Source organism: Triturus cristatus, chromosome 4_2 (genome assembly GCF_964204655.1).
Source record: "Triturus cristatus chromosome 4_2, aTriCri1.1, whole genome shotgun sequence".
NCBI classification, from domain to species: domain Eukaryota; kingdom Metazoa; phylum Chordata; class Amphibia; order Caudata; family Salamandridae; genus Triturus; species Triturus cristatus.
In genome coordinates, this window is record NC_140586.1 from 352,183,126 (window position 1) to 352,210,725 (window position 27,600).

Here is a 27,600-nt window from a genome sequence, read left to right on the forward strand (position 1 = left end):
GAATTGGACGATATGTCTCAGTTTGGGGGCCAGGAATGCAAATCCTCTATCCCAGGAGTTCACATACCTTCGGGTCCAGTTTGCGTAATATAAAACTCCCCCAAATAAAATTGTCAGAGAAAGCCATCTCATTACCTTAAATAAAAAGGTAGCCATGTTGTAACGGTTTTCCTGGACCCGGCTGTTGGCAGCCACCAACTTGGGTGACCTGCGATATATAGGATAGCAGTACTGTCTTGAGCAGCACGTACTCTTTCCTCTCCGATTACAACCAGTAAGTGTGGATGGGCTCCAACATTGCTCCATCAAAATCTACAAAGTGCTGGGAATCACCAGGAGTCTATTCTAGAACCTATTTTGAATTGCTGTCAAACGTCTACTGGCCAAACCTAATCCAGGCCCTTGTTTACATTTATAAATGTACACAGACAATACTCAGATCCTCTTCCAACTGTAGTAATATCAACTGATATAAAGACCTGAATGAAAATAGCAGAATCCATTTACACCACATCTACCTTAAGGCCTGGTACTTTCCTCAATCTGTCCCAGGAACGGTTCCTGTGATAGGAGATATCCCAAACCTGATTCAAAATCAATAAATAGAGGGGTATTTACCTACTTAAAGCTTTCCTTCACCCCTCAGGTAAATGCAGGAGACAATGCCTCACAAAAATGTAACATGATCAGAAAAGTATTGCCTTCATTACATGCTGATCATTGTGTACAATTAATAACATGGTTGCTAATATAAAACAGGGCTACTCTAACATTGTGTGTACAAGACTGATCAAAAAACAACTACAACACCTGCAGGAAACTCCTGCTCAGGCAGCCAGATGCACAGGCTCGATGAAATACATCCCATCGCATCAGATTTAGGATCTTCCATCGACTTATAGTGCATCTCAAGTCTAAAATGTGTAATTTAATTTAAAGAGCTTTATAAGATAATATATCATGTTAACTTTGCACCCAGTTAGTCGCTTGCAACAACCTTCTTATTACGTCTTTCTTTATTCAATTGCTAGATGAAATTAAGGGAGGATATATATTTGGGTTAAACTATCAGGGTACAAGGCCTCCAAAAACTCTGAAATACTCTTTATCCATTGGTGAGATATAAGAAGAATTACTGAGCCTTAACGAAAAATCGAATCACAACCGTATTCTGTTAAGCTTCCTTTGTGCAAGGACTACAGTTTATCCCCCCCCAACAGTGATTGGGTGTGCAAACTAACAAGAGACATCAACCAGCGATACCAGCACAGAGACAACACATCTCTAAATGAAATGATGCAATCACCTTATTTCCTTGGATTCCCCATGAAGTCATCTTCTCGGAGGCGGCAGTAAATGCAATACAAAAGGTGCGTGTAGAAAGGGCTGCCTGATACACCTAACTCCCATGAGCCCAGTCTCTGTCCTAAGAGACAGCGGTTAAAAAAGTGACACTTCTATCACCAAAGGTTGCCAGCATCACCAGTGTACTGAATTGATGCCAAGATGAGGAAATGTGCACTTAGAGGCTCAGAGATTGAAGACTACGGTCAACTGAATGAGTCCCTAGTCTCATGGAGGTGACTTTACAATAGAACTTGGGCATTCAATGCCTTCACCAGACAAAGAGAATCAATCCCGGCACATTGATTGCATGCAACTCACTCTGTTCCCTGGGACGGTCTTATCCCCACTAGGGTTAGCATTTCTACATGCATACATCTCAAGGCATTCAGAAACACTTTATGAGAAAAATATCAAACACCTCTTCATTTATGCCACTTGGAAAGACTGATAACTGGGATTTCCTTTCACTTTCAGATCCTCCAGAGAAATCTTGAGAAGTCAGACTAGCAAGAGCATCACCACCCACCCTCCTGAGTTAACATGTGAATTGATACATAAGTCTGAAGGCAAAGGGGAGGAGACAGTACAAGGCTGACTTTCTTATAATTGAGAGAATATGAAAATGTTACCAGTGGAGATCGAGAAGAAGGAAACATGCCTATAAGAACAAAGGCAATCTATCTGTTCTAAAGACTGATAAGCACACAAATTCAATGCTAAACTCAAGTATGCACATACAAGCAAAAAAAAAAAAGTTTTATTCAGTTAAATGGAATTCCACAGTAACTCTTTTGAAGGAAGAAATGCGAGGAGCAAATGTGAAGCCCTTCAGATAGAGAAAAGAGGAACAGCAATGTGCTGCACAAAAACTCTCACCACAATTTCACAATTTTAAACACAAGAAGTCTTATGATTGTATGAAGTCGCCAGTTAGGAAATGTACAAAGTTTAAATATTTTTTAATATTTGACAGAAAATCCCTTCACCATATTTCTTGCCCAGAATTGTGGTAGAACATTAAACATTACCATCTTTAAGATAAAAAACACAGCTCAACATTCCTCTCTGTTCTATATTGCACTCTACCAAATCTCTCCATACTTGACCATCAAACTTTAAAAAGAAAAAATTAAAATATTGTGCATCATCTTATGCAAATGACATTTCCTGGAGTGTGCAGCACCCTACGGAACAAAGTTTAACCAGCACCGTTCGGGAGAAAACAGTGCTCAAAATATAACAGCAATGACATAGGGATTCCTGGTTTCTCCCTCACGAAATACCTGAGCAAATGAAATATTACTGCCAGATACTGAACCAAGAGCTCACAAGCAGATGGATCTGCAGGGCACACGTCTCATTATTCTCCTTAACTTTGTAGGTCTCACCAAAATACATTATAATCAACACAGATGATAGCATTAATTGATTCCTGATAGGATTGGGGCACCATAAATCTTTCAAAGATTGATGCCACCATCACAAATACTCCCCCACTTCCTAGGCCTACTGAGGAAAATGGAAATAAGTAACTCACCCGCTCATCACCACGATAAAGTCCATAATATTCCAACCGTTCCGAAGGTAGGATCCTTTGTGGAACACAAACCCCAAGGCCACCACCTTGATGCTAGCCTCGAAGCAGAAGATTCCAATGAAGTAGGGCTCGGTTTTCTCCTGCAGGAGGGAAAGTAAGAAGGGTCAGGAGCAGGAAAGAACAACAGGTCACAAATAGAAACAAAAATAAGAGGCACAAGCCAATCGCTGATGAAAAAAGAAAGATAAATGTGGGTGGGAAAGCGGATATTCTCCTCCCAACAAGGGTTGGGAAAGGAAGGATTTAGAGGAAAATCTCAATCACTTTCTCAAAATGCAATAACCTATCTTGCCTGGAAAGATCTGCAGCTTATGAGAAAAGTGTGGAAAATGGCTGTTGTTAATTAATTTAGGCCTTCCTCTTTCACCCATAAGCCCTCTCACTCGATCCCTCTAAGTCCAAGGACATCAATCCTAGTTCAGGGACATGAGTACAATCTCCATGGCAGTTCACTCCTCAACAGACACAAGTTCCTCATCGAAGCCAAACATTCTCAAAGAGATCTCAAACTTTACACTACTTCTGTTTGTTTTCAGTGAGACTTTGAAGTTATTTTAAACATTTTGCGTGGTGTTTTATAAACTATTTCCTTGGTGTTTCTTTCTGTGGGACCCCCCCCTTGAAATACCAGAGAACATCAGATAATTTATTCAGCCCATTATCTCTAGGTTCAGTCTGTGTAAGGGCCCTACACTTGAAGTCAAGGAGGGACTCAATTTAAATGAATGTGTAACTCAAGTCGTCAGTGTGAATAACGTGAAAAAGACACCCAGCATGCATTCAGATGACTCAAATATCTACATGCTAATTGTTAGACTTGCCATCTTTTGGCGTGCTTCCCCTGAGTTTTTGCTTTCTGACCTCCAGGTTTTTACTCTGTTTTTGCTGGCGTAGTGTTTCTGCGCACTTTTCTCACTGCTGATCAGTGGTAACGTGCAAGTGCTCCTGTGGTAAATTGTGTTATGGATTGGTGTTTCCATGATTGGATATTGGATTTACTTGTTAGTCCCTAGTAAGGTGCAGTGAGTGTGCCAGGGCCTGTGAATCAAATGCTACTAGCGGGCCTGCAGCACTGATTGTGCTACCCACGTGAGTAGCCCTGAAAAGGTAATTCAGACCCGTCATTCCGGAGTCTGCCGCAGTTTGTAACTGCCATGTTGACTTGGCCCTCACCTTCCCTTTTCTTACATGTCAGCCACCCCTAAGGTAGGCCCAAGGTACCCCTGTGGGCCGGGTGCAGTGTATGTGAAAGGTAGGACATGCCCTGGTGTGTGTGGCATGTCCTGATAGTGAATTACGGCCAATTTCGTTTTTTGCTATTTCAAGGCTACCTGTTCCCAATAGGAAAGAATGGGGAGCTTGTTTATAACATCATATAAACATAACTGGCCCGGGGAATTAGGTAGGAAAATAAAGTTTAGTATGCCCGAACTCGGAATCTAAAGACGCATCTTTTAGTGAAGGTGATTTTTACATTCGGTGTTTGAAAATACCACTTTTAGAAAGTAGGTATTTTCTTGCTCAGTCATCCCGTGTGTCTCTGCTGGAATGTGGATTGCCTGTCTGGGTTTTGGATAGCAGAAGGCAGGGGACCAGGAGTGGCTCCAGATAGTCTAGGTGGATCAGGAAAGGGCTGAATAGACCTAGGCTGCAATTGGGGAAGGGGAAGGAGATTTCCTTGCACCTCAAAGAGCCTGGTCTGCCTCTGACCATGCCATCACCATCTCCTGCCAGGAAGTCACACCAGAGAAGGCAGAACTGGTTCTGGCTGAGCACAGACACTCTCTGCCTAAGGGATCAAAGGATTTTGGGATATAAATATTGGGACCCAGACCCCTGACTTTCAGAACTCTTTTGGACCAAGAAGACTGCCAAGAAGAAGAGCTAGAGAAGCTGTGAGGAGGAACTACCACTTTGCTGCGTGCTTTGTTGTGTTGGCCTGCAGTGGCTGCTTCTGTCTTGGGCAGTGAAAGGACTGGACTAAACTTTCTGCAATCTACTTTTGTGAGTTTCTCCAAGGACTTGAGGTAGAGCTTGCCCCCCTGTTCAAGAAGTCTTAAGAACAGCAAAGACTTCAAGCTCTTCTGCCCTCAGTACTGGGGACTGTGTGCTGTGTGTTTTGTGCTGCAACAGAAGCAGAAGCAACCCGACGGCGACGTTGAATATGCCGCTGCTGACTCCGTGTCCTAAAGGCACCACAGAGGGCACCGCCACGACACCGCACCATGACCCAGGTCTCACCGACGATGCCTGCTGATGCCTCCACCGAGCCGCAGCTCTCACCGCAACCTGTGGGCACCGCACTCCGCTCCGCCTCGCCTCACGACGAAACCTTGGTATCCCCGACAACGCCGCTCCATGCCAAAATCTACCCGGCTGCTTGCACCGTGGTTTCGAGGGCACCGCTCATAAAGTTACATGACGCACCGACCTCATCCCGCACTGCAGTCTTGGCCTACCGACGCCATCGACTCCTGTTCGTCAGCCGACGACAGCGCTTCAGCAACAACGACGCTGCTGCTAGCACCGCGACGAGCACCGCATTCACTTCGAACTGCGACCCTGGTCTCACTGACGATGCCATCTGATGGCGCCACCGAAACGCTGCTCGCACCGCGACCTGTGGGCACATCACGCTGCACTGCTGCACTTCACACCGCAGCACCTGACGCCTACCGACGCCAGCGCACCTGACTTCAACAGAGAGGAGTTCGATATGCAACGTGTGACTTCAAGGGCCCCGACCACTCATGCACCGACCTCTGGAACCGATGCCTGCGGACGCCCTGCTTTCGGAAGCTCAACCAGAGGTCACCGATACCCTGTATTTCTAAAAGGTACTGTTTGCGGGTCTTCCTGACACCGTAGCTGTCCCGTGACGCCGCAGTCAGCCAGAACCGTTTGGATTTGTTTGTCCACGATGCCGTGATAGCCCCAGACAGAGCTATCGACATCAAGGAACTGTTTTTCAAGCATATTTTGATAGCTGAAGATTTGTACGTACTGTATTGTGGATTTTTATCGTTATTGGTCTTGTCTTAAGTATATAAAAATATTGGACATTTTTCTAAACTGGTGTGGTGTCTTTTTGTAGTGCTTACACTGTATTACTGTTGGTTATGTGCAAATGCTTTACACATTGCCTCTAAGATAAGCCTGACTGCTCGTGCCAAGCTACCAAGGAGGTGAGATGGGGTATTTTAGGAGTATAACTCCCTTATCCTGACTAGAGTGGTGGTTTCTGCCTGGCTTTGGCACATGCCCGAACACAAATACATTAACCGGATTTGTAAAATTTCAAATTTGGTTATCTAGTATTTGCCAGGAAGTTGTATATGGCTTTATTCTGCTTTACAGAGCAACTACATTGAGAGAGATTGCACAGTTGAGCTGGAAATAATTTGACGTGCGTTCCAAGAAACAAATGGGCATATTTACAGGAAAAGTAACGGGGCGCAATGTTAGCCTTCTTGGCTTAACGCTGCACTCCGCCACTCTTGAAACACAGGGCTGCACCGTATTTTTTTGGTCTTAATTTTGGTGTTGCCCAATATTTACACAACCCTTGTAAATATGGAGCAGCGTCAAAATAAATAGGTGTTGCAGGGGAACACCCGCCGCAACACCCATTGCCAACCCTACAGGCTTACACTGCCTTGTAAATATGGTGAACCCCATATTGCCACAGGAATGTCGAAAAAAATGAAGTTCCTGTGGCGGTAGGGGCTTGTAAATATGCTCCAAAGTGTGATAGACAGCACAGTAGAACACCTAAACAATTTTCCAAGATGCTTGCCACTGATTGCACAGGGGATGCTTGGACACTGCTAGTAAGAGAAATAATGAAAAGACGCCACTGTGATCAGGTTAAGCCAGTTTGCACATGCTAAGAAGGAATGAAGAGAGTTCCCTCTTCCACTGTGTGGTCCATGGTCTACTGCTGAAGAAACTGAGGATCTGAAACCAGTGAGAGGTAGTAAAATATGACAGATTTAATATCTCAAGCACTGGGAGACTGAACTGGCATAAAATACTATACTTTCCACTTTGCAGTTCCGGCAGCCTCTGTGCATCTCAAAGCTGACCACTGAAGAGAAATGTAAACCTGCTAAGCATGCTGAGCCTTCTGAGCAATAGTGAAGATGTTTTAGATCTTTCAGCTGTCAGTGCCCAAAAGCGTGCACAATATTTTACTATACCACATAGCAAGTGTGCCTTTGAACTTAACTGGGTCTAGATGCAGACTCAAGCTGATAATGTGGACACCAACTCTGCCTGCATTATGTGAGTCGAGCTACATCATGATCTCACTGTAGTAGGAAGCAGAGAACGGTATGCCAGGGGCGGCTCCTCCGCTACGGTCAAATGCCACAGACAGAAGAAAAATAAAATGAGAATAAAACTATATTATTTGTCATTTATTTTTCATTTACAGTTCGCAAGTCTGGGGCGAAGCCATGTCTCAGCTACAGTGGGGGAGGAGTGGTTTTAGGCACTGAAAGTGCGCATGTCGATTTGGCCGGCGTACCATGGCCAGCCAAACTGACATGCACACTTTGATATCTCCAGGCTGATTCTGGGATATATCATCAGTGCTTAGGGGCACAGGCTCCCAGTCCCTGATGCAGCGTTAAACCAGCTCGATACGCCAATCCCAGTGCTTCTCACATGCTGGGAGTAATTACATAAGAGAAGCACTGCGATTACGTAGGAAGTCTAGGAGCCTGTTCTTCTGGGAACTGTAGTGACACGGAGCAAAGGAGCAGGAAGGAGCGGTGAGGGAGCAGGAGATCAGGCAGCCAATAGTGAAGGGTAAGAGTGTTCTTTTTAGGTCTCGGCTAGCGAAGGCTGCGCTTGCGCAGTCTCGCTTGCGAGATTTAATGACATGGAGAAGAGGGGCTTGCACCCGCCCCTCTTCTCCCCTCTTCTCCATTGGCTGGCCTCTTGAATGCTGGCCAGCCATTGGAGAAGAGGTCCGTCATTCCGATTAGGCCCCGTCCTTTTCGGATCGGGGGGCGTGTTTTTTTCAAGATGTCTAATTATCTCTTCCAGCCAATGGCAAGAGGAGATAAAAGCAAAACACGCCCCCGAATCCGAAAACGCCACTGTGTTTCTCCGAGGCATTTCTGCTCTGCCTCGGAGAAAGGCAGTGGTGTGCTTGCCTTTTGCTCTGCCTTGTTTGCATTGGGTTGAAGGATTCAGGGCCCCCAGAATGGTCGGGGACCCCCTGCGTCGCAAGAGCTGCAGGGACCCATGTTATGTTCGTAAAAATGTCTCACCTACCTTGCTGTACTAGCGAAATGTCGAGACCGCTTATGTGGACACTAACTGCTCTTTTGTTCATGAGCAAACGGAAATCGTAACGTTTGAGCCTAGAAAATCAGATTAGGAGGTAGTGCCCGGGTTATTTTACACTTTCTGCAGGTCCCTTTTATGTAACCTCGATTTGTTTTTATTGCCGATTCCACTCAAAGAATTGCCCCTTCCAAGCGACTTTTCCGCACAGCGACAGCTGTGATTCACGTTCGTCCTTTTAGCGTTTAACGGCGCCTCCCATAGCCCCATTCTGCGTCCTTTTGGTGTCCTCATTTCCCTCCTCCCTGTACATTTAGCGCGGCCGGTTACTGGAAACAAACTAGGACTTGACTCTCGCGCGACTCCCAGCCTAGTGCGTGTGAGGACAGTTTGTAAACAATGGGCTCCAGCGAAACCAGAGAGCGGGGTAGGCGGGGCAACTGCCCGACGGAGACCCGGAGCTGCTGTCTCAGCAAATTTACTGATGGAGGCTAGTGGGAGGGGCCTTGCAGGATACTGAACACCAACCGACGGGAGTCGCTGTACCTCCAGGAATCTCTTTCCCTTCAACCAAGAATCACTTTCCGCCCGCCAAAATCATTGCTCCCAGTGATTGGTTCTACCCTCCCCCTTTCATAGTCAACACCTGGATCGGACTCACTGAACTCTGATGCCTACTGGAAGTCGGCACCCCCTTGGATTCACCGCTCATGGTCAGCACTTAGTTTCATGATCTAAGAAAGTAGCTCTCATTTTGTAACGGATGTTTTTTTTTTTTTAAATTAAAGTGAGAGTTGAAACTTTACAAGGAGAGGTGTATTGACTACTGCGCTATATGTAGCAATCACCCTCGGCAATTCTTACTCCCATACCGCTCCCCCTTGGCAATCACGAGGCCCCTCTCTATTGGAATAAATAATTGGTATACTCCTTCATACTGTGTATCTCTCTTCGTTTTAGAAGCTATTCCCTGGCAGTTGCCTCTGTACCACCATTTAAGCGCCGATGTCCCCCCACCGCCCGCATATTTAGAAGACCCTACCTCATCCGCAGGCCCCCTTTCCCCTCCCCTGGATTACTGACCAGCCACGATCACTGACCCTTCGAGCTTCCCTACAAGAATCCCTTTCTTTTCCTTTCGGGATCTCCGTCGCTCCGTCGCTCCTCTCCACTTTGAATCACCGCCCTGTCCTTCATTTGCAAAATAGAACAGTGGTAAAATACACGTAAAGGACATGGGACACGTGGATGTAATGAGTGATTTGCATGACCTGTGACTGTCACAGTATGTGTTGCTGTCGAATATGCAATTCGCTGATCTCCACGCTTTAACATCTCTGTTTTTTGCTTTGTGTGTTTATGGCCCGGAGTTGTGCTGTTCCAGAGGTATATTTTCGCATTGAACTGGAGTCCTCTGCTCAGTATTGACAAACTGTGGGTTGTCCCAGACTAGTATGTTTTCATTGTTGGGTGGGGAGTTTAGGATTGTCCACTATCAACAAACAGTGTGTCTTCTGTGCGCATAGCTATAATGGTGTTGGTAGATTTTGAGCCAGAGATGTGCTACTGACGCATGGTGTGTACAAAGTCTTTTCTCTGCTTGCTGGAATACTCTCTGTCTTGCTTTTCTCCTTACTATCTGACGGGAGGGAATTTTTTTTCTTCCCTGCCCACCATCTTTTGAAGGTGAAAATGAGAGGAGGGAAGGAGGGGTAGTAGGAGGGCTCTAGCTGGGGAAGCTTTGTGAATGTATGAGCTGGGCACGGAAGGGGTGGGCATGGGATGCGGTTGCCAGGCGGGCGAGGGGGTACCCTTGAACGTGTGACGGGAATGGGGGTGTGGGGCGTGATGGTTCCAGAGTGGAAGGGACATATATCTCCTAGTGGGTGTTACCAAGAGACCAGGTCTTCGCTGTGATGCTCGGCTGTGGGGGGAGCTTCAACTACCTGGCACCCTTTTTAGGTTTCTCGTGCCTTAAACACTGTTAAATGATGATTTATTGCTAATCTTGTCACAGGTGCTGGAAGGTTTGTGGAAGCCACTGTGTGTGTATGTGTGGCTCTGAGTGTGGCTCTGTGTATGTGGCTCTGTGTGTGTGGCTGTGTGTCTGGCTCTATGCGTGGTGGCTCTGTCTGTGTGTGGGTAACTGTGTGTGTAGGTGGCTCTGTGGGTGGCTCTATTTGTGTGTGGGTTGCTCTGTGTGTGTGGCTGGCTCTGTGTTTGGGTGGCTGTGTGTGTGTGGCTCTGTATGTGAGTGCACATGCAATAGGTCTCGCATTGGAGAGTGATTAAGCTATTAACATTGTAAATAACAATGCCGTTTCTTTAAATGTTTTAAAAACAAAAACAAGAATGTCATGAGCAATGCCAACAGCTCTAACTTTAACAATGCCGAGACCATTGCATTGTAAATGCTTGTTTTAATTGCTTTTTACCCACGCTGCCCCCCCCCTCCCCAAGTTGGTTTGGCAGCAGCCTCCCCTGCTGTATGCACTTGCTTCCATGTTAGTTCAGTGCGGTTTCTGTGCACTCCTAGCTTGGTTTATGAACATTATTCAACCTGAAAGATTTCTTAGGGTCCCACCACACATTTATGTGCCAGAAGCCTGAGACAACAAGTAATATCTCTCCTGTAAACAGCTAGGGGATTCAATTCAGATTCATTCTTGTGAAGCTCCTCAGTCAACTCCAAGAGAATCAACATTCTACACAAGAGGTTGGACTCTCTTAGACATCAGACTGGCAGATATTAACTGGGACTTATTTATGAGCCCTTGCGTCACTTTCGCGCCACCTGTGCGTCACTTTTTGTGACGCACCACCAGGGTAAAAAATGCGCCATGTTGCGTCATATTTACAAAGTGACGCATCTAGGTAGATGCATCACTTTGTAAACCCCTGCGCCACATTATCCCTGCGCCAGGTATAATATATGCAGACGGGGCGTTCTGACGCACGGAAGCCTCGTAGAAGTGACGCAGTGAAATCCATAAGATTTCACTGCGCCCCTTCTAGGACGCAAATAGGTCAATATCTTACGCCTGCCTCACAGCAGGCGTAAGACTGACGCAGGCACATTTCACATGGGACTTGCCCATGTGAAATGACCCATTGATGGAGTTGCGTCACTTTTGTGACACACTCCAGCAATGCGTCATTTTTGCACCTACAGATACGTCAGAAATACTGACGTATCTGTAACTCCTTGCGACATGATGCGTCATGCTGTAAATATGACGCATCCAGCATGGTGCAAGGAGGGCGCAATGAAAAGTGACGCATCGCGGTTTTCACGCAGCAATGCGTCACTTTTCATAAATGGGGCCCTAACTATTTTGCGTGTCAATTACTGTTTTTTTTTTATTTCCATCTTGTTTTAATGTGAGCCCCTGTATAACTATGCTTGTATGGTTCCAAGTTAAGCAGTGTTTTTCAGTACAGGATTGTTAAGGTTACTCCTAGTTTGTCGACTCTTTCCCCGTCTCAGCTTGTGGTGAGGACAGAAACGGCTTCCATAGCTGCTCAACAGATCCAGGTGTACCCATTAAAATTCCTTGGTGTATCATACACAGCTACTAACCGTTTTCCCTGCATTGAGGTACCTCACCACCAGTTCACTTTGTAATAGAGAATTCATTCATTTTGGCGAGGAGCAAATGCAACCATCATTATATCCTTTAGCTCTTTCTAATTCTGAACTTGCTGGTGGATTGCAAAACATTGACAATAAAGAAGGAGGAGGAAATACACCATCAGGCAGCGCTGAAACGATTTCCCTGCCAATCTAGGCATTGCTTTAATAGGGGTCCTAGAGTGTAGTTCCTCTGTAGACAGACACATGCCTAGAGAATGCCACGGACACTGCCTTGGCTATGCTGGGTCTGCTAAGACACCAAATGGAGGATCTGTTTCAAGTAGACTTTAAAGGTGGTTAATGCTAGATGTTATCCATCTTCCAAATGGTTATCTTGGTGGCAGCTTAGGTAGCATCAGTGTCTCCAAAAGATCACTAAGATTTAGTTCTCTTTCAAGAAAAGTGTGTCATAAGCCTGATTTACATTGTCTTGTCTCTATACAGCCAGGGAGACATGAGGGTGCAGGAAAAGAAAATGAAGAGAAAGATCTCCTTGTTTAAGTGAAATTTTGTCAGTACCATTGAAACAAAATCTGGAAGGGTTCTCAGAACCACTTTGTTTTGACAGAAGCAGGTGTACTGTTCAGAACCACTTTTAGCTTGAAGCTGGCTAGTGTCCTTGTTTTAAGTAATGATCCTCGAAATGTAAGTCTTCAAGGAGAGGATCCTCTGGTCACAGGAGGCCTTGGGGTCAAATGGATTGTGCATCAAAATAGCCAAATCCTATTTAAGATACCAATACACTGTGAATGTCTGATTGGAGCAAATAGTTGCATGTGGCTCATCAGATGTCCTCAAAGGCTGTGTAGAAGTATTCTCCAGGTCCAGCACCAATAACTGTTAGGTAAGTGTTACAGGTGCCAATCGGCATGCCCATTTCCACCAAATATGGATAATGAAGCCACATATCCACTAAGCAAGTGACTCCCTTGGAATTCTTGGAAAGGGCCAATGATGGAAGATCTTGGGGAGGACGCCCTTGCAGGCATTAGGACTTTCAGGTTCACCAAAGAAAGGCCAAGTGTGGCATAGGCTGGTTGTTCAGGAATCAGATGCTCAAATTAGGTGAATGTAGGGGGGAGAGTGGTAAGACTCTCTGTCACTATATGAACATTTTCGGAAGAACCTAAGGAATTAGAAGTGTGGGAGAAAAGGCATGCAGGAAAGTACCCCTCCAAACCAACAACATGATAGGGGCTTGGAACTGATGTCTATTCTGGAGGCAAACTGATTGCACTTTGCCTTCTGATGAATTGGAAAGCCATTGGTTGATGGGCCTCTTGTGACATTAGACATGGAGTCAAGTGCTTCCTGCCATGTCTCTCATTTGTGAGGGGGGGTGTGGATGTTTGTGCAGGCTGTCTTCCACCTGGCTGCAGATATTGGTGGTTTGGAGGACTAGCTGTAACACAACCTTAAAGAGGACCTACTCACAACACAGCAGTGGCAATTGGAAGAGTTGCAGGGAGTTTGTGCTCCTTTGCTTCTGGGTAAAAGAAAGCACCACAGTATTGTTCATATGTATCAACACTCTATACTTATGCTAAAAAAATAAGGTTATAAAGGCCACAAATATTACCTTTAGCTTACGCAAATTCATGTGGAAAGCAAACATGATTAGTTCCACAAGCCACTTATTGAGAGATTACACTCTTTCTGTCCAAGCACGAATTGCAAGCACAGGAAGTCAAAGAAGCCCTCCATCAAATGGTTGGTAGCCTGAATCCACCATCGAAATGTTAGCATCACAAATGTGTGAACCACGATATACCTGGTTTTACGGTCCACTAAGTGGTCCCATTGCCCTACCAGGGGGAGCTCGAGGAAGTGCATGCTGAGCTTGATATGCAACTACGCTGCGGTAGACCTCTAGCCTCAGAAGGCTCTGGAATCACCAAATCACTACAGGCTTTTTGCTTACTAAGTGCTCTCTGGTCTGAATGTTTAACAGCTCTGGAGGATAGGAAGCCTTTCTGAGCCCAGCATAGTTCAGATCAGTTGAATACCCATTAGGGTATCAGCAAGCCCAAAAAGAATGATGGTGATCAAGGAAAATCTGGAATCCTCAGGTAAAGCTCCAATGAGATGGATGTCTAGATAAACAAAGTGATAGATGGCCTTAACCCTCACAAAGGTGCCCACCAGTTCAGGTTTGTGGTGAAGACCCGGGAGCCACAGTTTCTTGAATTGATAATAGTCGTTTTCATTGGTGATGGGGAGGTACGTCTAGCATTCATGCAGAATTGGTAACTGAATATAAGTGTTCAGCAGGTCCACAGTAGATGCCCAAGCCAGTATCAGCATCTTTTACTTCTGCAAGAGGAATTACTGACTCAGTCTGTAAAGATACAAGATAGAGCAAATGCCTGCACCCATTCAACACAGACAACAGAATGCTAAAAAGCTGATTTCATCAAGTCAATAAGCTTAAACCTAATCTACCGCCCATTTCTCCTAACAACTGAGCATTATCATTATTGAAGTGTTCTCTACAGCGGCCTGTCCAAGAACCTCATGACTCATTTACAACAGTGGTTCGTCGGAGCCACGGGCAGGCATTGAATTGGTGAGAGAGCAGCTTTGATGATTGTTTGACTGCAAGCACCTCTCCCCTCCTGTGAAAAGCTCATTGGGCCTTATTTAGAGAATGAACATATTGCTTAGAAAAGAAATATCAACTAGGTATTGTATCCATGCATGTTTAAATGTACATTACACCTTGACATTAATAAGGGGGACCAATTAGGTTAAAAAAGAGTGGTTAGAGGGATCAATCACTTTGGTCCTGAGGAAAAGCCTAGGGGAAGGCTTAAAACATGTAGACAAGGGGAAGACCACTCATCATAGTGCACATTTCTCCTCCCCCCATTTTAACAATACCAGCCACAGGAATTAATAAAGTGTAGGTTCCACGTAGCCTGGTATTTTTATCCCACATTCCTTCTGACCCTTCCACTCTCTCAATAACACATAGTATCATTTCACAAAAAGTGCTCCCACGTCTCCGTCGGTTGTAGCACGCCCCGTCCCGCAGCGGGGTGGGAAGAACCCGATGATGAAGCATGCCACCAAGGAACCTTTTGGTGGGTGAGGGTTATTTTAAGAAAACTTATCGTTTTCTTTGATAAACTTACAGCTTTTTTCCTAAAATGAAGTTTTTCCATGAATGAAGGGTGGACTTCCTTTGTTTTTGAAAAAAAAATTAAGAAGGCAGAGTCCACAGCGTACCTACCCTCTTTCTCCCTCCCTTGTTCTTTGTGATCATTTACAACGGGCCCAGAATACCACCATTTCAGTCATCACTGGACTCTGGAGAAAGGTGTCTACAACTTGTAGAGAGTTTTGCTGGCTTTGGGTGACCAATCGTGTCAACTTTAAAACTGCATGTCTGGTCTGTCAATTCATTCAACCCAGGGACACAAACATAAATCATGCTTTCGGTCCATAGCTACAACCTGGCCACCTGGGGAGGCCACTTTCTCTCTGTTCAGAGCCCTAAACTGTAGTACTAATTACCCGTAGTCATTAAGTCCTCTTCCTTACTTTTAAGGTTCAGACTAAAAATGACAAATACCGAAGTCTGTGGTTAGATCAGTGTAACGGCCAGTACCAAGAGACCCCTTGAGCAGGTGGGTGCGCTACAAATGCTGATAATCAATCATTCAACCAATATCCTACCTCCTCATCTGAGTATGGGCCGGTTGTAGTGGTCCCTAAAGGCTAGGAGCCTCTTTACCTCGTGCAGAACACCTTGAGTTTATTACTAAACAAATGGTAGGGAATGAGAATGATTCATCCAAAGAGGAGTGAACTGAATGTCCAACCTAAACACACCTGTAAAACACAAAGGACTCAGCCCTATCCATGTGCCAGTTTGAAGTTTATTTGCACAAGTTAGTTAAAACCAATGCATACTAATAAAGTCAGAACAACCAAACAGACAGTTACTTAAATCCACAATTACATTGAAAAGCCAGTTACTCCAGCATCCGTTAAAAACATTGTTTAAAGCATTTTAATTTGCCCTAGCATCGAAGTCTGTTTATAAGTTGTACTGCAACACAGATTTATTGATACAGAGGAATGCCCATTAGACCTTGGTTCAACCCCAGTCAACATAACACCAGTGAGTGTCCTGTCAGTGCTCCCTTACTCATCCTTGTCGCTTTCCCAGGGAGTAGTTGGCCCTTAGTCCTTGTCTGTCTGTTGAAGTGCATGTGCTTTGTGCAGTCCTAATATCTGAAATTGTCGAATACAAATGTTTAATGGAGAAAGCAATTTATAAACTTTCTTAGGCCACAGAGAAGTAGGGTAAAGTGCTGGTGCCATTTTACAGTCCTCAAGGTCGGAGGTAAGATGAAAATGAGGATTCCTGTTACTGGCGATCTTAGCTTGGGATTGGTTGTTGAACTTATAGGGTTGCTATAGGCTCCCACCGCAAACTTACCTTTAATGATGCTGCAAAGCGTGACCAAGGAAGTTTAGTGCAGTGGGGGTGATTATTTATCTCCCAATTTCTTTGTAAAATAATCCAATATCAGTTACCGAACTTTATAGAAGAGTTTAAAGAGTCCAGGATGGGGGAGTAGAGCAACCCTGAGTATTTGTATAAATCTCCTGCAGCGGGCCAGGATGGAGCCATCCGTTTGTGAGAAGCATATAGCCGATGCCTGTAGGCAAGTGCGCGTTCTTTGTCTCAGAAAAAGTTGACTAAGTAACACTGGTGTAAGGAAACTTGAGGGAGCCCCCCTGCAAAGTACATGGAAGGGCCTCCTCCGACTCATTAAGGAGCTCTTCAGGCAGAGTATTGTGCTGAGCGGGGCCCTTGGAACTTGGGGGCCCCACTGCACCGCGGGGCTGCGGGCCTGTTTTCTGCCACTGCTAAGTAAGAATCTCCTTTCGTGCGTTATGGCCGAACAACAACACAGAAGGTACAGCCATGTTTCGTGTTTATAGTTGCATTCCCTGCAGGCTCCTCCGTTTTTCTGGCTAGCCCAGGCCCGATTAAAGTCCGGTATTGGAAGGGCCAACATTCACATATACATGATCGCTCTTCTAGTTTTAAAGTTGAGGGAAGCAGAAATGTAAGGCTGGGGTTTAGCTTCCAAATACGATGAATTTAACAAGACCAAGAAAGATGTTGTTTTTAGGGACGTCTGGTCTTGCTGGGATGAGGCCAATTGCACTTGCCTATTGATGGTATTTTTTCAAGTCGTATAAGAAATGGAAGTCAGTGCTGGTGCTGATTGATTTTGCAAGTGCTGATTGAGTCTCTCCATGTGCCAGCCGCTACCAGTATGAATTATCAATCATGATTGTACTCATCGGATGCTAACCCTCACCCAACTAGGGTGACATGCTTCATCACAGAGTGCCCCAACAAGTACATGGAGTGGAGCCAGCTTCTTGTGTACTTTGAATGTGTACGCTGGCGAGGAGAAGATTATGTTGGAGATGCATGAGAAACGTGATATGTGTAACGGTAAACCATAAAAGGTTAAAATTGCGTGAGTAGGCTACCAGCTTCTGCTATAAATGTCATGGCTCCCTATCCACAAGGTTAAAAACAAGAAGTTATGGATGTCATACCCTGCATGTATCACTGGTGGACATGTTTCAATGCTCTATTTACATTTAGCATTTTCATCAGGACTGGTTTCCATAGACATAGGTGTCTATCGATCATTTGGAATGGAACATCATAGCTGTTTCTAAGACATTAAGCCATAAATGTTACCTGTCACTTTTTACAGATAGTTCTTTAAGTAGCTGTACTTAGAGTATTGTTGTGATATCTCGACAAACAATAATATAGGTGTGTAAACAGGCAAAAGCTCAGTGGAGCCAAGTTGCCCACTGTAGGTCCGTCTGTGCTTGGCACACCGTGAATATTTAACGGTTGTATGTCATTACAACGCATGCCTTTACTACGCATGCGTTACAACGCGAATGCGGTTACCACGAATATTATTTACCACGAAAATGCATTTACCACGCATATCGGTAAAGGCATTTTCGTAGTAAATGTTCTTTTTTTTTAATAATACCCCTGTGCGACCCCCCCGCCCCTTTTTCTTCTATTAAATTCCCCTCCCCACAACATTAAAAATGTTTCCCTGTGCTATTCCCCTACCCACAAACTCTTAAATTTACCCCTTCGCTACACGTGCCCCTTATTAATTCCTTAAACTAAATTCCCCCTTACGTCCTCTCCTCTGGAAGCTCTTCCGATCTGCGTCGCACGTCGTAAAGAGGAAGCGGAAGTGTATTTCCGTTTCCTCTAACGACTGTACGACGCCGATTGCCTCCACATCGATGGAATCAGGTTTGTTTTTTTTTGTGGGGGGAGACCTCACCAACCCCCCTTTTTTAATATTACCTTTAGCACACATGCCTTTACTACGTATCTCGTAGTAAAGGTATGCGTGGTAAAGGCAATCGTGGTAACCACGCATGCGTTGTAATGCATGTGTGGTTACTGTTATGCGTGGAAACGGCCGCGTTGTAGTGGCCGTTTCCCATATTTAACTACTCATTAGCTTTTTCAGGTACTATAGGAGTTGTTACTTTACCGACAGAACAGATTTTCTGCTCGTATTAGCCACCTTGAAGGAGATCGAGGCTATCATTGTAAGGGATACAGAGGACACATTTTGAGTAAATTATTTCTGGTGATCTAAGGACTGACAGAATAGCTGTAATATAAGATGTGGGATGCTCACAGTCCTGCATACACTGATGACTTGGTAGCAGAAATCCTTGCAGCTTCATCCCTGTCTGGTACCACAGATGTACCACAGGTAATGGCTAATATAGATGAGTGGGAATGTCCATCTACTCAAGCATGGAACCAGGCCAAAACGGCAATAGACAGGAAAATGTCAGTATACATTACAGCCTAATCTGCTCCGTGGATCATTCATTGAACCAATGAACTTCACATTTTCCTTGATCAAACACAATTTAGACTTGAAAGGAGTAACATTGCATGGAAATGCACAGAAGACTGGCCTATTCTCTGCATCAAATCGACCCAAAAGTTTCTGACACCATATACCATGCTAATTGAAATTCTATTAAAAGAAAATAGATGTGATTAACATGGACCAATATCGATTTAAGGAATAACTACCAATCAGAAACCTACCAAACATAAACATAAGAAAGACACATTGCAATTCAGTCATGATGAAACATGCGCAAGTCTGAAAGATAAATATTATAAATAGACATAATCCATTCACAGCAAAGAATAAAGGGGGAGACACAAACCAAGAGCACGGAACTCCGACTCGACTTTTACTAGTGGCAGCAGCGATGTCGTAACATCTGATACATCAGGAAGCCACTTCAATCAAGGCCATCAGATAGGATCCTTTACAAACCAGGAATGAATTAGACGAGTTTTTCAGGAAAATCAAATTGAGATTCTATTTCAACAACAATTTCAAAGACAATGTATAGAATTTGTACCACTACACATACTATTCCTCCTAAGGTCCAATCGTTCGCAAACGCAGTTCTACATGAACTTTAAACATTGATGGCATTATTAAAAATGGATTTGTCAATTCTTTTAAATTGGAGAAAAGGTCATTAAATCCTTAAGCCAAAGAACCAATTGTCATCAAATCCCCAATTAGATAAATGGGTACCTGTCAATATCCTCAACAAAGATGACTATCAAAAAAATGTCCGAGTCTACCTTTACACAGGACAAGTCAGCTACCCCTTGACAGTGATGAACTCTGAAATCAGAAACTATGATTGCTTGCTTAATGGGAGAGGAACTAACAGCAGCTAGATTGGTGAAATCAAAGGTACATTTTTGAGAGCAGCTGATCCTAGCACCCTAGGATATATTTGATACCCTTTTCAAGACTCATAAATGGAAGATACCACCACCCAGGAGACTCATTAGGGCATGGTCTGGCTCTTTTCTGGAACCTCCCTCACTGTTTTGCAAAGTTTTAAAACATCCCAAAATTCGAAAAATGCCAGCCTAACTACAGGACACTAAAGATGTTCCTCATTTGATAAATATCCGATCATATGAACTTCATTCATATTTATGGATTAGTCTTAATGTGGAATTACTATATAACACAACAAACCAATGGATGCAATAGAAAGCACCCTGACATCAGCACAGTTGCTGTATATTACCCCAATAACATAATTAACTGAGTGTGCTGAATTGGTACTATCTAGAAAATTTTTCAAACATGTGCACAATTCTGTAAAATATCAAGCCATTGCCCTTGTGGGAAGGGTACCAAGTGTCTCACCAAACAGAGCCTTCCAAAAACATAGTACTGGGCCTGATCAACCCATGGGAACAAAGGAAGTTCACGTTTGTAATAGCAAGTTAGTATTTACTGAAATGCCCATGAAATGTTATATATATGGGCATCAATACATGTGAAGTGATACGTGGAAGCCTGAACATAAAAGTAGCATCCACTGCAAGAAACTCGCTAACAAACTGGCAATACATTTCATGACAGCGCAACATAAAACTGAATGCACTATGGTGCTCTCCTACGCTGTGGTCCCCCACACCAGAAAGACCAGATTGGGTGGCCACTCCTCCTCCTTCCTCGTGGCCAGAGCCTGGAACGCCCTTCCGCTTCACCTCAGACAGACAACATCGCTCCCCTTCTTCGCAAGAAACATCAAAACCTGGCTCTTCGACAGGCCCCCTCCTTGATGGACTGGAACCTGCACCCCCCCCCTCCCCATGCGCCTTGAGACCCTTACGGGTGAGTAGTCGCACTCAATAAATGCCTGATTGATTGATTGATTGATGCTGCGGTTAAAGCAATCTGCACCAAAATTACATTAAAGAATAAAAGTGGGTGTTTCACCTTAAAACACCTCTTAGTGGCTTTAATGATGAATTAAAGTGGAACCAGAGAAGAACTATTTATTTCTGATAATAATTAATCACTAATAAATGTCACCTAATCTTGCATACTTGATTTCTAATTACTATTCAACCTGAGATCAGAATTAGATATCTAGCAAAAATCCTTTAATAATCGCCCGATCCCGTAATAATAGCCCCTCCGAGGAACACTAAATAGTCATGCTGTAAGATATTGCACATTGCTTATGGTAGCCAAAGAAACTCATCTTAAAAAACTCGCTACAATCATTTTTGCCTTCTTTAATTACTTTAATTTTACACCCCATATGTTGCTTCACTTACACCATTGGTAATTACATATGCTCAAAAATGAACCATATTGGTTGACTGGCAACAGCACACTTTCCTAGAAACCAACATGCCCCAATGCTAACATAAAATACTATTGAATTTTGTGAACATACACGTGAGATTAGACATTTGTTTCTGACGTCACTGTGCAGAGACGCCTCACCATCTCTGAAAAATTGTTTGTCAAACCTTTACATTTATGGATGGACTCCGTGGAGTTTGCTAGAGCGGTTGGCTTTTTAGATATGGCGTTCCATCACTAGTTGGACCCCGCCTTAAATCTCAGGGAAGACAACCTGGAAAACTAGCTGCCTATTGTTTTTGGGTGCTTCAGATGTTGCAGACATGACAACCTTTTCTACCACCCCTTGCAGGCCAGGATATAAACCACCGGATACAGTTGTTTGCTTAAGCCATATGGGAAGTCAGGCTTTCATGACAATGCAGCTACATGGATAATAATTTTCTACTTGCCAACATTGCAACCACTTTGATAAATTGCACATTATTGACATTGAGCTGAGGAAATATGAATTTTTATGGTCAATTGTGTCCCCTATCTTAGACCCCAACGGCTCCATGTACATGCTACAAGTACATGTATGTTCCCTCCACTTCAAGCTATGAAGACGCAAATACATATGTGTCCAACGTCAACATGTCCTCTTTCAGATCCGCCATGAATGGGTCGAATATTCCGTTCCTAAGTATGCCTTGCCACCGTCTTTATATGGTATACTTTTCACGTTTTCCAGCTCTGGCAAGGTAGGCCCTGAATTCTGCCATCGAGCTTTTTCTGCCTTCTGCCTCTGAATGCTCCAGCCTGGACCTGTATCTGTATCCATGACCTTTGTCTTACTTCCTGCGCGGCTAACGGTGCCTGGCCCGGCCTGTTACCCTGCCAAGACTGTATTCAGCCTTCAAGTTATCTGCTCCGCTCCTCGAGAAATGCATTCCTGTCTAGTAGTTTAGGTAAACATCCTTCCAGCTACAGAGCAAAGGGCCCGGCCTTACTGTCTCCGTGCAAGTAATTCATGGCTTCTGTTGCCATGGTAGGTCCATGCCCCCTCGCATCTCATGTAGACACATAGACGCTTATACACGCACTAGTAGTTAGTATAGGATAGCCTCTGCCTGAGAGACCTTTCCTTCCAGATAATACAGTTCCTTAAACACCAGATATTAGATACGATTTGGGATTAGGTTGTTCTGACATCCCAGACTTCTGTCTCCTCATGTAGGGCTAAATGTCAAGTCCCCTTCACCCTCCAGTTACACGTCAATCACACGTCATGCTACTATGCGCGCATCTCTGCCAAGTATTTCTGCTGACTTTGCAGGATTCTCTTATGGATCCACCCACTTGTGTCATCATCATAATGACGTTTCTAGTACATGCCCTCATGCACGCCTATTGTAACGCCTTTTTACATTACGTATGTGTATTCTTATCTCTCTTCTCAGCTGTCACGCCTTCTGCATATGTCTTCACTGTAATGCATTTACTATATATATGATAACCTGTCAATAAAATTGCGCTCTATCCCTTCCCGAACCTTAGTGGTGACGGAATACGATTGCCTGGTTCGAACCAATTCCTTTGTAAGGAATAAACCCATTCTAAAAACCTCAAATACCACGGATTCTGCCTCTTATTTTTACTGAGTTATTCTTATTGAATTTTACCGCATAAATTAAGTCTAGGTAATTAAATTTACCACATAATTGGCGCCCGAATAGGGACACCTCTCACGCCCCACGCGCCGGAGGTGCGTTGCAGACCCGGTCTCCTGCCACAGCCGGACGGACAACTACGCGTACCCGCAGGATTTCCTGTATCTCCCTCAGGCCAACGGGGGTGACTGAGGCTGCGATCAACACCCAGACGAGGCGGTGAGGAGTGCGGAGGAATCCGACCAGAGCCTAGCTGAGAGAGCAAGATCCGAGGTATACAGAGGCCCACCAGATTCCGAAGTTCCGAAGTATCTAAGTCACGAGTCGAGTCGAGTCCAGTTTGGTCTAGTCCAGTCCAGACTTCCGAGGCCTTCTGTTCCGTTCCGTGCTTCCCGGTGAGTACCGTTGCTGGGGACGCATCTAGACATGCACATTGGTTTGTGCCGGTCAAGACGGGTTTGGGTACACAGACCTGGTCTGCACTGTTTCAGCAGTGTATCTGTGCTGTTTAGCAGTACATCTAGTATTATGCAGTTAACTAGTTTTATTCTAATTATTATTGTTCGTTCTAAAATGTTTTGATATGTTTTAAATGTCGTGGTATGAGTGATTGTTTGATCTTCATTACTGTGTTTATTGTATTAAATTGTGTTCAAGTCCAAGTAAGAATCAAGTAGCAAGGTTAAGATGCCGTTATTCTCGAAATTAAGACAGATAAAAACTAGAAAAGGGATACTCAAAGAAGCCGTTCCCATTCCACCTAGGGACACTCCAGGGTACTTTATGTACCATAAACATGGCCTAGATGCCGTATTATATCTCGAATTGTGGGTAGACTACACCAAGGATTTAGCAGAGAATCAAAGATGGCCCGTTGCTGGGACATGGGATGCAGATTGCATCATGAGAGTAGAAGAAGCATTATGGAAAAAGAAAGCCAGACAGTCACAGAAAGATGCCATTGAATTATGGCGTAAAGAATCGCATAGACGCACAGAGAAAGCGCTCAGAAAAGAAGAGAAAAGTAGGGAGGATTCAGAAAAAGCCCGAGAAAACGTATTAATTGAGGAAGGTATCCGAGCAAAAGCAGAACAAGTAGACAGACAACGAAACACTCTTATGAATGGTATGTATCCTCTTCTGGCCGAGGGTTTACCTAAGGCCACCCTGGAAGTACCAAAAGATCTGCCACCTCCATTGCTTCCGACTAAAATGCACCCCAAGACTGCAAAGGACATTTTCCTTTCTTCCTATTTAGATGATGTAGCCCCCGAATATGTTAATACTCCGCCGCCACGTACACCACCAGCTAATGGTGCTCGACCCCGAGATAATCCGCCCCCGCTTCTACAGCAACATACTCCTTCACCTGTTCCAAATCTTCCACCCGTTCCTCCACTTCTTCCTGCACCTATTCTTCCTACCTTACACCCAACGAATCCTTTTGGACCTAGCACCTCAGGAGGTGCGACAGGAAGTTTTCATACGCCGCCATCAGTGCGTCGATTGACTTATAGGGATTTAGCCCACCAACGTACCCCGCAAACAGCGAATTATGACATACTTAAAGAGCCTCTTACAGATTGTAGATATGATCCAGTACCAGGTAAAGACGACAGAATGATGCTATCATCAGTACGTCTACGACGAGTTGCGAACTATTTAATGATATTACCAGGAATGATTGAACATCTAGACAAAATATATCACTTTGTCCAAACAGGGCAAGGTCCAGAAAGTATTGGCGAGGCCATGGCATACCAGAAAGTGGACACGCAGAAACTGTTGTTACGCTTCTTTATAAACTGCCTGATAAGACACAGAGATAGGCCAGGTGTAGACGCGGAAGAAATGAGAGCCCTTAACAAATGGGGCCAGAATATAGCAGACGGAAAACATGATAAACAGAATAGTATAGAAAGTATGTACCGAAGGATCAGGAAAAAAGTAGAACAAATATGTGAAAAAGAACAGCCTGAAAGAGAAACAGATGCAGATAAAACTGAGTCCTCAGGCGATGAGGAACAGCTAGAAATGACAACAGGACAATTACAATTACCAGCTAGAGAAATGATAGCTTATGTAGGAAAAGGAAGATCCTTCAATAATTCAATACGTCCGATACGTCCAGAAAGTAAGAGAATTTTTCAAGCAGCTATGTCAAACCCAAAGACCCCTGAACATTTGTTTCAGGCTACTGATAAAATACTTCAAGAACGAATGGGGTACCATGTACTCGATTCTATGGATGAACAAGAATTAGCCAGGTCAGCAGTACAATGGGCTGACAGTTCTGATACATATAGTGATGACGCGCTAGTACATACGTTTTTGAATCTTTCACCAGACGAACAGCGTTTAGCTGGTATATACATGATACAACATCTCCTTATATTATATAAAGGCCAACACTCCGATCCTGGTCCCCTACCTGATATACTGATAGAACTACTCATGAATAAATGGAGAGGTCTAGGTACCGATCTAATTAAAGTAATTCTAGAATATCGACACAGATATAGTGCCTTTTTGTGTCCAGAGCATGATCCAGCTCCCTCCATGGAAAGAAAGACGTATTACATAGACAGACAGAATCCCTTACGCGAAGTGCACCCAATTAGAAATGATGATAATACTTTTAGATGCGTGTTTGTATACACGCCTATAACTAAAATAGAACTATTGGAAATGAAAAAATTAGTGCCCAGTCATGACAGAGATCCAGCAGGTTTTCACCGTGAAATAAAAGACATGTTACTCATGGGTGATTATACCTATCCTGACATTATGAAAATATTGAAAGTATTATTGCCTGCCGGTATTTACGAGAAACTCAAAGAAAAAGAGTGGGAGGTGGGAGAACAAAAGATTGATTGGACCGCATTAGAAAACGAAGAAAATGCCCGAACTGCAGGCGTAGGACTTGGAGAAAAAACTAAAGCATTACCAGGATTATTAGTACAAGTATTGCCACGTTTATTGACTACGAAAAAGGAAGACTGGGGAGCAATCTCAGCTTGCAAACAGAAACCCGATGAAGACACTAGTGATTTTTATTCCTGATTTGAAAAATGTTTTGGTATTAATAGCGGCCTGAAAGCAAGTAGTGATTCATATCCACATCTTTTTGTAACAAAACTAGTCGAAAATTCCTTGCCTCAGGTTAAGAACAGAGTATTGAAAGTAGAGAGCTCTTGGCAAGCAAATACCCCGTCACAAATGTTACAAATGTTACAGTACCACCAGAATAGAATTAGAGAAGAACAAGAACACGAACAGAGACGTATGAAAGACACGAAAATGAAAATGCTCGTCGCCCAGTCAGTTCCAGCTGACAGTCATAAAAAGGGTGCGACACAGTCCAGTAATTCAGCGGTTCCTGTTAAAGGGACATGCAACTATTGTAAACAGCCAGGTCATTATATAAACGATTGTGCAGTTCTGAAACATAATATCTCTACGGGTAAAACCAAGGAGAGACCACGTCCACCTAGACAGGATCAGATCCAACAACAAGTACCTCAGAATTTACAGCCTATGCAAGCTGCACAACAGACCGTAGCGGTACCACAGTCACAGCCTATTGCCGCAACACAAAACACGACACAACAGATGTACCAGTATGCACAAAATGACTATCCAGATTATCAGCGATACACATGAAATAGCCTAGAGAGGGAAGTTGGCTTACCCCTTATTGAGGTTCCCGTAGATCAAGAGGGTCCTTATGTACATAGTCAAGTATTAGGGAAAGACAGAAAGTTCTTAATTGATACAGGGGCAAGCAGAACAACTATAAGTCACGACGAGGTTCCAGGGGCACCCCTCTCAGGCTCACAAAATGTTTCCCTTGGATTTTCAGGACAGCCTATTGTTAATGAAGTATCGCAACCTCTGCCTCTTGCAGTTGGTCCATTGACACAGACTACAGATCTATTGCTTACAAAATCATGCCCAGAAAACTTGTTAGGTATAAAGACACTGAAAGCTCTAGGAGCTGTAATATGTTGTTCCCCGGAGGGGGTGCGACTATTTTTGCGCGACTTTAAAGATCACTATGTATTTAGAGACATGGATCACCGGTTACAGAATGTCCCAGCGCATTTATGGGCACAAGGCCCTACTGATGTAGGTTGTATGCACATTACACCATATCGAGTCACACTCAAAGCAGGAGTGGTATTACCACGAATTCGACAATACAAGTTACCCCCAGATGCTGTAGTGGTTTTGCTGCAAATAATTGACGAGCTCATTGCCCAAGGAGTGGTTGTAGAAACCGACTCCAATGTGTGTAATTCTCCTATAAATCCGGTTCTTAAAAGGACTGATCCAAAAGCACCTCCAATTTATCGATTGATTATTGATCTGCGCGAATTGAATAAATGCATTATACCACAATATCCCGTGGTTCCAGATATCTCTTCATTATTGACAGCTATTGATTCAGAAGCAACGTTCTTTACTGTAATTGACCTCAAGAACGCCTTCTTTAGCGTCCCAATCGATCCGGAAAGCCAATATTTGTTTGGATTTAGTTTAAATGGACGAAGCTTTAAATTTGCACGCGCACCTCAAGGATTTACAGAAAGCCCCAGCATCTATAGCCAAGCACTGAAAAGACAACTTGACAGTATCCACATGCCTGTTAACACTGCACTGCTTCAGTATGTCGATGATCTGCTGATCACCGCCCGAAGCGAACCCGAATGTGAAAAAGCATCACTGACGGTTTTACATTTTCTGGCCGACAAGGGGCACAAGGTGTCCCCTTCGAAGCTGCAATTCTGTGTTCAGCAAGTTGTGTACCTTGGGCACTTGCTGTCCAAGGGG

General features: G+C 44.1%; 1 protein-coding gene across 1 annotated transcript in view; it reads right to left on the minus strand.

Moving 5' to 3' along the window:
- CACNA1E (calcium voltage-gated channel subunit alpha1 E) overlaps nucleotides 1-27,600 on the minus strand; it is a 1,399,715-nt gene that overhangs the window by 1,179,119 nt on the left and 192,996 nt on the right. The window contains exon 3 of the mRNA XM_085601759.1: nucleotides 2,885-3,024. Within this exon, the coding sequence (XP_085457885.1) occupies nucleotides 2,885-3,024 (140 nt within the window). The remainder of the gene's footprint in view (nucleotides 1-2,884; nucleotides 3,025-27,600) is intronic.